This window comes from Pyrus communis, chromosome 11 (genome assembly GCF_041283825.1).
Source record: "Pyrus communis isolate YQ-2024b chromosome 11, ASM4128382v1, whole genome shotgun sequence".
Lineage (NCBI taxonomy): Eukaryota > Viridiplantae > Streptophyta > Magnoliopsida > Rosales > Rosaceae > Pyrus > Pyrus communis.
In genome coordinates, this window is record NC_142575.1 from 32,616,025 (window position 1) to 32,626,920 (window position 10,896).

Genomic DNA, 10,896 nt, shown 5'->3' on the forward strand with positions numbered 1-10,896 from the left:
GTAGCCTATATATTTTTAAAGCCAACGTACAACTGTATCATAATTATTATTTGTATTATTCTTGGCAAGATATGAATTTATACATTATCTAGATCATGAAGATCAACATTGTTGGTAAGTCGGTATTGGTTTCTTTATAATGTAAAAACAAAAAATTGGTGCATTAAGTTGCGAATATGAGAACAACTTTGCTCAAGTAAAGTGGTGCTTCTGATTTCACATATCTGAACTTGAGCAAGAAGTACTGTAAAATATTAACCAAACAGTGAAAATTGTATCGTTCTAAACTTATCTGACATAAAATTTCTCATCTCACTTCTCACGCATGAGTTACCACATGAGCAGTGAGATAGAAGCAATGGGTATTCACTGTGCCAGCAGGTGTTTTCTGACGTTTTACTGATCTTGTGCTGTAAACATAGTCAATCATAGCTAATGTGCAAGGTTAATTGACCTAATTAGAGTTAAAGTTTTCTTCTGAATTTCCAAATCCATGGCATATTCCTCTTTGTCACCGCAAATGCTGGATCAAAAAGGATCAAAGTGTGTAGTAATCTTCTCCTATTAACAAAATTACAGACAGTAATATGATAATGACAGAGTTACAGACGGACAAGTTACTGCTCTGAGTTTTGTACTTTCCTATCCAACCCTTTTACTTTCAAGTTTCTGAGTTTGTCCTTTAACTCTCCATACTTATCCAAGCGAGTCCACATCTTCTTCCTTTAATTAATCCCTTCGGTTAATCAACCTCGTAAGCTTGCGCAGAATATTTGATTAAAATATGGTAATTGGCAGCGACATTTGTTTAATTTTTAGCTCCAATAGAGGGATTACATGGTTTTTATTTGGACAAGTTTTTGGCATTTCATGGCTGCTGGCTTTGTTGACAATATCGGAATTATGTCACTACTTGGTTGCATTCCTCGCCTTATAATTTGCTTTAGTACTCATACCTGTGATCGTTGTTATCAACCAAACATACAAATTGATACAGATATATTTGTCGATACGAATCCGAATAATCCTATTGTCTCACTTGATGATCAATTGAACTCTGAGAATATATTTGGTGAATTTGTTTGTGCATTTATATATTATCCGACATGGCGAACGCATTCTTCTCCTTCACTCCCTTTGATTTTGGAGTCATCGGCGGCGGTGGTGGTTTGACTGGCCAGCTTGAAGATTATGAGAAGGAAGATCAGGAGGTGGTGGTGTTCAAGGGAAAGCCAGAACATTTGTTTGGGATGGAAGAATTAGGGTTGGGAGAGATGGAAAAATTCTCTCATTTGTCCAAAGATCAACCACAATCCAAGACAAGTTATTCAATGTTGGATAATTTCAGTTTTGATACAGTTTGTTCCGAACATGATCTTCAACGATCCAACAACATGTCCGAGAAAGAACTAGATCATGTTTCCAAAGATCACGATCACCGCCACTACCAACAACAAAACCAACGTTGCCAACAACAATCCAAGTCAAACTACTCTGATTTGGATAACTTCAACTTTGATTCTGCCTTCCATTCCACGCAACCGATTCAGGACATGGCGAATCAGCTCACGTACAGCCAAATCGGAGGATCAGACATTGAGGAAACCAACAAGCAAATGCCCCATCAGTCTTCCTTAGCTGTGTTGGAGCTCCTAAACAACTACGGCAGCGCGTTCAAGAAACTGAAGCGAGACAGATTTAGCAACAGTTGCAATGAAGCTGGAGCCTCCTCATATTCAATCCAACAAAAATTGTCAACCGAGGAGATCATGAGGGTTGCGGGAGCAAGGTATGTGCAATTCTCTAATCAAGGATACGACGATTTTTTCATGCCCTTGCACCCTTTTGGCTACGCGCTTTCCGGTCTATCCGAAGAAGAAACGAAAGACGTGGAGCTTGCTCACATCCTTTTAGCTGCAGCAGAGAAGGTAGGCTACCAACAATTCGAGCGCGCAAACCGCCTGCTTCTTCGTTGCGAATTTGCTGCCTCCTGCAAAGTCAACCCTGTCCAGAGGGTTGTTTTCTATTTCGCTGAGGCGCTTCGCGAGAGGATCGAAAAGGAAACGGGGAACAGCATGTATAAGGGGAATGAGATATCTAGTTATAGTCTTGGACTAAGCACAAACCTTACATTTATTGCATGCCACCAAGATATCCCTTTTCATCCAGTATTGCAGTTCGCAGCAATCCAAGTAATACTTGAAAACGTTGCCTTGGAGAGCAAGGTTCATTTGATTGATCTCGAAATCAGAAGCGGAGTGCAATGGACAGGGCTGATGGAAGTGCTTGCAGAGCGCGAGGAGTGCCCCATTGAGCTCCTTACAATAACCGCGGTGGGTGTGACAGGCAAGCAGAAGATCGAGGAGACAGGAAGGAGGCTGGCAAGCGTTGCAAAGGCCTTGAACGTACCCTTTCAATTCAAGGCAGTGATTGTGACAGACATGGAAGATGTCAAGAACCAATTGTTTGATGTTGAAGATGACGAAGCTGTGGTGGTATACGCTCCTCTAATACTGAGGACACTGATTTTGAGGCCAAGTTGCTTGGAAAATCTGATGAGGGTGATGAGAAATCTCAGCCCTTGCGTAATGGTTGTGAATGAGGTGGAGGCAAACCATAATTCGCCATCATTCGTGAACCGATTCATCGATGCACTGTTTTATTACAGCGCATTTTTCGACTGCCTTGAGGCTTGCATGAAGCACGAGGAGTCCAGAGTGCTGATGGAGAGGTTGTTACATGAGGGAATACGAAACATTGTGGCGGCGGAGGGGAGCGAAAGGGTTACGAGAAACGTGAAGATGGAGGTGTGGAGGGCCTTCTTTGCAAGGTTTAGAATGGTGGAAATCAACTTTAGTAAGGCATCTCTGAACCAAGCTAGTTTGGTAGCTAAAAAGTTTGGATCCCCTTCTTGCACGCTTCATAGGAATGGGAAATGTCTTATTGTTGGGTGGAAGGGAACTCCAATCCATTCCCTTTCTACTTGGAAGTTCCGCTGAGGAGAAAAACTTGGATAGGATCAATACAAATCATGTTATTTGTACAAAAAATTTTACAAAAATGTAGAACTCTCCCTATATTTAGTCTCACTCCCTATGAGAGGTATCCTCGTAGTGTAGAAATATCAAACTTGCTCTCTGTACGTTGAGACAGAGTGGAGAAAGAGAGATTTTTTAGAGTTGAAAATAATGTGATGTATGATCATTGTATTAATGTCGTATTTGCTATTCAAAACGTTGTTTTATTCAAACAATATTCTATTTTAACCGTAATTATAAGAAAGGAATCCAAAAATTGGTTACAATGAAAAGAACACACCGCTCTAACATAGCACAATGACAAACATAGCAAATATAAACATCAAGTTTTCTTAGTTTTGAAATTCTCTTTAGTGATTGAATTTATCCAATTTTAGAAAGGTAAGGGTATTGCATATTCGTAATTGGGCAGAGAACCCTAATTCCCACCAATAAAAGAAGAGGATACAGCCCATGTATGTAGGCCTAGTCACTAATCCCCTAACATTACGGGGTACCAAATCTATGCATACAATATCAACATGAAGCAAATGGTGATTTACCGTATCGGCGGAAAATAATAATGTTTATGTACTTTAGCGAGGGTTCGATCCTCATAGATTCCTGTCTCTCTAATATTTTAAAATTTTGATCCATTATCGCTATCGTTTGTCAAAAAAGAAATATTAACATGGAAAAAATAAACACCATGCTCAATCAATTTTGAACAAAAATTGTTATTGACAGTTCAAAATTTTTATTTGACACTCCAAATTTTCTATATTTAAAAAGAAAAATAAACTTGTGAGTGCACCCAAACTTTCACATCATTAAGTCTTGAAATAGTCTAAATTGAGAAATGATGTGAGTTTTAAACATAATTCTAATTAAGGAAAAAAATATCCCTCTCCGTAGTTTAGATTAATTTAATGTAGATTATCTTATCGTTTAAAAAAAAACCTAAAATAAGAAAAGAAATATAGTAAAATTGGTGCATATAGTAATTTCTCTTTCAACACCTAAACATATCATCAATCCTTCGATGCGTATACTAACATTTCTTTTGTGTCGTATGTTATGCACTTGAGACGGAAGTTATATGTATCGAACGAATACAATAATCGCCCCTCCAGCATGTAGGCCACGTCATCTTTTGGACACGTAGGAAAGTCACTCATGTAGGCGACATCAGCAATCCTTACACGTGTCAGGCACAAAATGGTTTATTACTTTCATTTTCTCAGTCATTTCTTTGTTGAGTCGCACAGGCACCCAGGGAGATGAGCAGAACAGGGACGATGCTCTCCAAAGCTTCCGACTCTGCAAATAAACTCACAGTCAGTCTCTCTCTAAACTTTCTCTCTCTCTCTCTTCTCGTCGATCCCCGAATTCCCTGTTTCTTCAATCGATTTTGGTTCCTGCTTTCTTTTTTTCTTTTTCTTTTCTGTTAAAAACAAAATTTCGATCCTTTTTTTTTTTTTTTTTTTTTTTTAAATTATTATCAGAATTGCTGAATTAGAATTGTTATGATCAAACATGATGAGAATTTGTTTTCCACTTTCCAGATTGTAGTTTTGATATCAATGAAATGAAATTTCAGAATTTTGTGTAGTTAGAAGTCGTAGCTTCTTGCAGCAGTAGTTGCACATTTTCTCTGCAGCCAAACAGAAAGTAAAATCTGGTTATGTTTGATGTTGAATTCACGAAATCGAGTCTGCTCTGTGATTTATATGGGCAGAAATTCCATGTAGAAGGGCCGAGCGATGGCGTTGGAAGCTTGGAGCAGAAGATGCACCAGCTCAAGTTGCAAATTCAAGCAGAGAGAGTGATTTCAGTAAAAGTAAGTTTTTTGGCATACTTTCCAATGGCTTGTTTACTAATCCATAGTCAGGATTGTTAGAATTGAGTTTAGGGGGAATTGGAATTGAGGAGAAGCAGAATCCGAATTCCCATAGAAGCTGTTTACTAGATTATCAGGAAACGTAAAACTGTAATGATTTCACTTTCAGTAAAAGTAAATTTTGGCATACATTTGTTATTTTGTTATACATTCAGGAAAAGGTTGAGAAGAACAGGGAGAAGGTAGAAGGTTATGTTTCGAAAATTATATCTGAGACAGCAAGAGCGAATTTGAATGCTTTGTCATCAGAGCGGAATAGGAGCTTTAAATTGTTTTCTTCAAGAATTGAACAGCCTCTCTGCAGAATCAGTGGATTTGTGCGGGGATGTGGTGAGAAAGACTGGATTGAGAATCAAGAGGTGTTATTCTCATCAAGTACCAAGCTTCCACTTGCTGACAAGATACCGCCTTATACAACTTGGATATTCTTGGACAGGTTCGATTACATGTTGGTTTAAATGTTTTATTTGTTTTTGGGTTTGCGAATTTAGACTTGTGAGATAATGCAAATCACGGATTTCTATATATGTTTTGTCCCTGCCTTCTTATGTTTTTAATGTGAAAATTGTTGCCGTTGTGTTTCTCCTATCTCAAATTTGTCTTTCACAGCACAGAAATCAAAGAATGGCTGAAGACCAATCAGTAGTTGGGAGGAGGCGCATTTATTACGATGAAGATGGCAGTGAAGCTCTTGTCTACAGTGGCACTGACGATGAGGCAGAAGAACCCGAAGAAGTAAAACATGAATTTTCTGCGGGCGAAGATCGAATTCTGTTGTAAGTTCATATGAGATGTTAGATTTTTAGAGAATCACATTGACTATGGCTGCTTATGAACTTGTGTATTCCAAATTTTGTTGTAGGAATAAATGAAGGTTTTTAATTTTTTGTGTTGAATTTCGTAGGATGGCCTTTCAGGAGCATGGCCTAGGCGAGGAAGTAGTGGAACTTGTGAAGGAGTTTATTGGAGTTCCCATTTCGGATATCCTGGTAGCTTGCATTAACATATGTTCACAATTGTTTTTTGGGAGGATTTTGATGCCTAAATTTTGTGGAATTGTAACTTGCAGGCCCGTTATAACATAATCAAGGAAAGGAACCCCGAGAAGTGCGAACATGAAGGGTGCATTTCTCTTGATAAGAGTCTTAATGCTGCCTTAGATTCTTTTGATAACCTTTTCTGTCGCCGTTGCTTGGTATGCGGGTGTCATCTTACTTGAATTGTTAAATGAAAATACTGGTTTTTTCTTCTTCTGATAACTCTCAACTGATTCTATCCAACAGGTATTTGATTGTCGTTTGCATGGATGTTCTCAACCTTTAATCTATCCTGTAAGCAGCAGTGTTGCTTATATGTGCCAGCTTGTTTGAATTCCATAAATTTTTATGTCTATTGTGGTATTCTTTCTTTTCAGAGTGAAAAATCACATTGGTCCGGTCATGACGAGAACCGGGAGCCATGCAGTGATCAATGTTACCTCAGGGTATGGAATTTCCTTTCTTTATTAAGGTTCTGTTACTACTTGAGGTCTGTTTAGTTGAATTAGTTTCTTTCGTTCTCCTTGAATTCAGTAGCAGGACACTGTTAATCTGATAGGTTTTCATATCATGAACTTGTACAAGTTAAACTCTTTCACCCTCTAGTTATTTGCTGGTGAATTAGTTAAATGCCCGAATCTCAGTAGTTTGGGGCTGACTACACGTACATTTTTATTCTTTTGGTCTAATCTGAGCCTTGCTAAACATTTCTTTTTTCTTTTCACCTGATGAACTATAGGGCACATTTATCATGACAATTATGATTTACACACTCCATATTTTCTTTGGCTTTTGCCACTGGTTATGGGATTTTGAATATGACTTCCGGGTTCTTCTTGCAGTTGAGTATAGTAACATCAGAGAGAGAAAGTGCTCCAGGATCATCCATTAATGCCGAGCGACCAAGTTCTCATGGTGGTACCGGCCTCTTACACAATGAAAGAAGTATTCCTGATGAAGCTGTGCCTGCAACTTCAGAAGCCATTCATAGTTCTCATATCCTGAAGATGCACAATGAAAACACAGGGAAGCGCAAGGTCGTGAAGCATACAGATAAAGTGGCAAATGACCTAACTATAGTACCTGATGCTTTCCAGGGTTCTTCTAAGAAACAAAAGAGATTAGATGCTTTGGATTTGGTAACTGCTACTAGTGAACCTATCCCGGTTCAGGTTCACATTTCCAGAGATGAGCCACGAGATGTTACTGAAGTGCCTGAACTGAGGCAAACATCCAAGTCTACATGTGAACAAGTTGAGGGGATCTATAGCAACTCTGAGTGGAAACCAGTGGAGAAAGATTTATACATGAAGGGACTGCAGATATTTGGGAGAAACAGGTAGCCATTTTTGAATTCAAAATGCCTTGTACGGATATTCATTACACCATTCCGTATGTTTGTACTTAATTGGTAATTTGTGTTCTGCAGTTGCCTCATAGCGAGGAACTTACTCTCTGGCTTGAGGACTTGCATGGAGGTGTCTAGTTACATGCATAATTCTGGAGCTTCAATGCCTAATAGATCTGTGGTTGGACCATCTTCATTTATGGAAGACAATGTGAAATCTGATATGGATCAGACAGTAAGCATCATAGACTTATCCTCTCTCTTTCTCTCTCTCTCTCTCTCTCTCTCTCTCTCTCTCTCTCTCTCTCTCTCTGTGATTAAAAAAGGTTACCTTTATTGTACTCATGCTAGGAACAAGAGATGTCGTCAAAGCCACGGTTACTTCGTAGAAGGGGCAAAGCACGGAGGCTTAAGTATTCTTGGAAGTCTGCTGGGCACCCAACAATGTGGAAAAGAATTGCTGATGGCAAAAACGATTCACGTAAACTATATACGCCATGTGGATGCCAGTCTATGTGCGGAAAGGAATGTCCTTGTATGAGTAATGGAACCTGCTGTGAAAAATACTGTGGGTATGTCGGACTTATCCTTAAAGCAGTCAACTGAATGAAATGCACAGAACCAGTGATGACCAATTAACTTTTTCATTTTCAGCTGTTCGAAGAGCTGCAAAAATAGGTTCAGGGGATGTCACTGTGCAAAGAGTCAATGTAGAAGTCGGCAGTGCCCATGCTTTGCTGCTGGCCGTGAATGTGACCCAGATGTCTGTCGTCATTGTTGGGTTAGGTATTGAGCTCCATGATGGACCAGCTGATCAAGCTATTTTTTCTTTTCTTTTTTTGGAATCATGCAGTGTGTTCATTGTAGAGAGCTTGTTATTTCCTTGGTGGTGATTTTGAGTTTAAATATAAAAACTTTTTGCAGTTGTGGGGATGGTTCACTAGGCGAGCCACCGAGACAGGGAGATAGTCAGTGTGGAAACATGAGGCTTCTTCTACGACAACAACAGAGGGTGAGCAATTCCTAGTATTTAGTTAATAAATCACTTCTGTAGTCTGCATAATTTACTTTATGATTTTTTTATTAAATACACTTTCTTTTTCTTCAGATTCTCCTGGGCAAGTCTGATGTTGCTGGCTGGGGAGCCTTCTTAAAGGTTGGAAGATTTCGATGTTTTTGCATGTGGCTTCCTAAAACTTATAAGCTGATTTTTCTTTTCTCACCAAATTAAATCATGTGATTTCAGAACCCCGTAAACAAGAATGATTATCTTGGAGAATATACTGGTGAAATCATCTCCCATCAGGAAGCAGACAAGCGGGGGAAGATTTATGATCGTGTAAACTCGTCATTCCTTTTCGACTTGAATGAACAGGCAAGGGAAATTGACCGCTTTTATATTTGCATTTTAATTTTCTTCGCAAATACGTGATACCTGTAGGCTATAGCTTTACTCTGGCATGACACCTGTTTACTGCAGTATGTCCTAGATGCTTACCGAAAGGGAGACAAGCTTAAATTTGCAAACCACTCGTCGAATCCTAACTGCCATGCAAAGGTAATTAAGTTTATGTAATTCTCTTGTTTGATTAGTTATAAGGGTGTGTGTAATACATGTTTGCGTATAGGTAATGCTGGTCGCGGGTGATCATCGAGTTGGCATATTTGCCAAGGAGCATATTGATGCTGGTGAGGAGCTCTTCTATGATTATTGTTATCTTTCAGAGGCAGCACCTGTATGGGCTCAAAAACCGGAGGGTTCTAAGAGGGACGATTCATCTGCTTCCAGGGGCAGAGCGAAAAAGCACCAACCTCTTTGAATGGATAGTTAGCATGGATGGAGAGGTACATAGGTATCAAGTATGGCGCACAGCTCGACTCTGGAGGTTTTTATCCATGACAACAGCCGGGACAAGAATTGTCCTTCTAGGTCAATAAAGCTGTATTGGAAATAACGTTATTTTCATGGATTTATAGACAATAAGTCAGAAATTCTTCTGGCAGTTTGGTACTATAGTTTGTGTCCGACGATGCTAACGCAGAGAGGCATGTTGTGATGGGAATAATCGGTAATTCTCTGTAAACATTTCTCGAGAAGAAAAGGGGGTTGCATTGATTTATTTATCTTTGATAAGATTCTGAACTTTTTGAAAGAAATTGATAAACGGACGGCAGTTTGCCGTGTGAGTTACTGCAGCAAATGAAGATACAGCAATTCATTCCACACAACAGGAAATGCCAGGAAGACACCAATGGCTGCAATCCTGAACCCCCCGATGGGTGATGATTTCGTATACAGATTGATGACCATCTATTCTATATTCTGACAAGCCAGTTATGTTCAACAAAGTCACACGAGCCTTCATCTGCTGAGCGACCTGCTCTGCAATTTTGTTTCTCTCGTCCGCAATTGGTGAGGGTTCGAGGAGGGTTTCAGTAGCTTCCGCACAGCTCCCGCCTGTATTCCATTGACCTTCTATGGTCAATGAAGAATTACAAATTAAACACTCCGCAAAGAAACCAGTTATATGAAATTTATATATGCAGGCATTATAATCGTGGACAGGATGTGTCGGTGATAAAAGTCATTTAACTGTTGCATGTATCGCTTGCACACAGACCAGACTGACCCGGCATTAGTTTTGTGATCGTTCCACCAATGTCCTACTCTTGCCATGCCTTTGTCGACCAAGAAAGGAGAGACGTATAAAATTCGACTGTACACTTGTAATCCTGTGACAAATTGAACGACTACTTCAGAAACTTAATGGAATACAAATACGCACGTAAATAATGTTGTTTTCACTCAACGTAGCATTTTCCGACTGCATGTGGCCTTGAAGCATTTCCAAATCATCTCACTTAAAATTGAAGAATCAAATAAGAAACCAAACGAAGTTTTTAAGAATAATACATCGTTGATACTTGATAGTAGCTAGCTAGGCTAGTGTATGTGGAACAAATATACAAGTGATTAATCTAATTAATTTGAGCACCATAGAAACTTTTACCAAATCATATAAAACAACGTAGGCTGTTAAATTAAATTAATAACCATTTATCTGTGCTATATGATATGAACTAATTATCTCCTCATAAATTAGTACTTGTCAAGAAATTAAACAGAAAAAACAAGAAATTAGCGATAATAAAATTCAAGTAATTTAATATTTTTTTTCAGGATACCCGTCATGGCTTGGCCCGGCACGGCGTCTTAGGAAAACTAATGAAAATGATTTGAAAACTTTGAGTTTTAATCAAAATGACAAAAATGCGTTGTAAGTGAATAGTATCATGAGTGAATAAGAGTTTCATTAAAAGTGAACAGTAACAGTTAAGTAACTTTTTAGAGTAAAAATATCATTGTTTGTTGAAAGTGAACGGTAATAAGAGTTTCGTTAAAACTCCCTTTATCTTTAAGGTTTGTGTTCAAAAGCCGGGCAAAACTCCAAAGCCGACGCCTCTCTTAATCTCTCCCTCTCTCTTCGGGTATGAAAATTCAACATTCAAAATTCAACCCCGTGTTTTATCATACATACTCTCTTATTAAATTACAGCAGTATTTTGGTATGTGTTTGTGTGCTGTGCTCGAAT

The 10,896-nt window shown here is 38.8% G+C and overlaps 2 protein-coding genes across 5 annotated transcripts; both read left to right on the plus strand.

Annotated features, from left to right (window-relative positions):
* The first annotated feature begins 888 nt into the window (after positions 1–888).
* On the plus strand, positions 889–3,242 carry LOC137741770 (DELLA protein RGL1-like). Its single transcript, XM_088678978.1, has one exon. The coding sequence runs from the start codon at positions 1,107–1,109 to the stop codon at positions 2,997–2,999; it is 1,893 nt and encodes a 630-aa protein (XP_088535104.1). The 5' UTR covers positions 889–1,106; the 3' UTR covers positions 3,000–3,242.
* Positions 3,243–4,224: 982 nt separating this feature from the next.
* Positions 4,225–9,867, plus strand: LOC137741689 (histone-lysine N-methyltransferase EZA1). Of its 4 annotated transcripts, none has more exons than XR_015952897.1 (18): positions 4,225–4,354; positions 4,756–4,857; positions 5,073–5,353; positions 5,532–5,693; positions 5,822–5,906; positions 5,987–6,112; positions 6,201–6,248; positions 6,332–6,400; positions 6,797–7,293; positions 7,384–7,537; positions 7,654–7,874; positions 7,957–8,088; positions 8,227–8,314; positions 8,411–8,458; positions 8,549–8,677; positions 8,783–8,860; positions 8,931–9,371; positions 9,478–9,867. XR_015952897.1 is itself a non-coding variant. In XM_068481391.2 (17 exons), the coding sequence occupies exons 1-17, from the start codon at positions 4,298–4,300 to the stop codon at positions 9,120–9,122; spliced, it is 2,469 nt and encodes an 822-aa protein (XP_068337492.2). In that variant the 5' UTR covers positions 4,225–4,297; the 3' UTR covers positions 9,123–9,503. The 4 variants fall into 4 exon arrangements, 2 of the variants coding, with proteins under 2 accessions (XP_068337492.2, XP_068337493.2); XR_015952898.1 differs by having other exon boundaries at positions 9,500–9,867; XM_068481391.2 differs by having other exon boundaries at positions 8,931–9,503.
* Positions 9,868–10,896: the final 1,029 nt, after the last annotated feature.

Excerpts from the sequence above, each read along its gene's own strand:
- LOC137741689 (XM_068481391.2), top strand. The coding sequence starts at position 4,298 with ATGAGCAGAACAGGGACGATGCTCTCCAAAGCTTCCGACTCTGCAAAT. Across the intron at positions 7,294-7,383 it reads CAGATATTTGGGAGAAACAG|TTGCCTCATAGCGAGGAACT; the intron begins GTAGCCATTTTT and ends TGTGTTCTGCAG. Across the intron at positions 8,678-8,782 it reads TTTTCGACTTGAATGAACAG|TATGTCCTAGATGCTTACCG; the intron begins GCAAGGGAAATT and ends TGTTTACTGCAG.
- LOC137741770 (XM_088678978.1), top strand. The coding sequence starts at position 1,107 with ATGGCGAACGCATTCTTCTCCTTCACTCCCTTTGATTTTGGAGTCATC.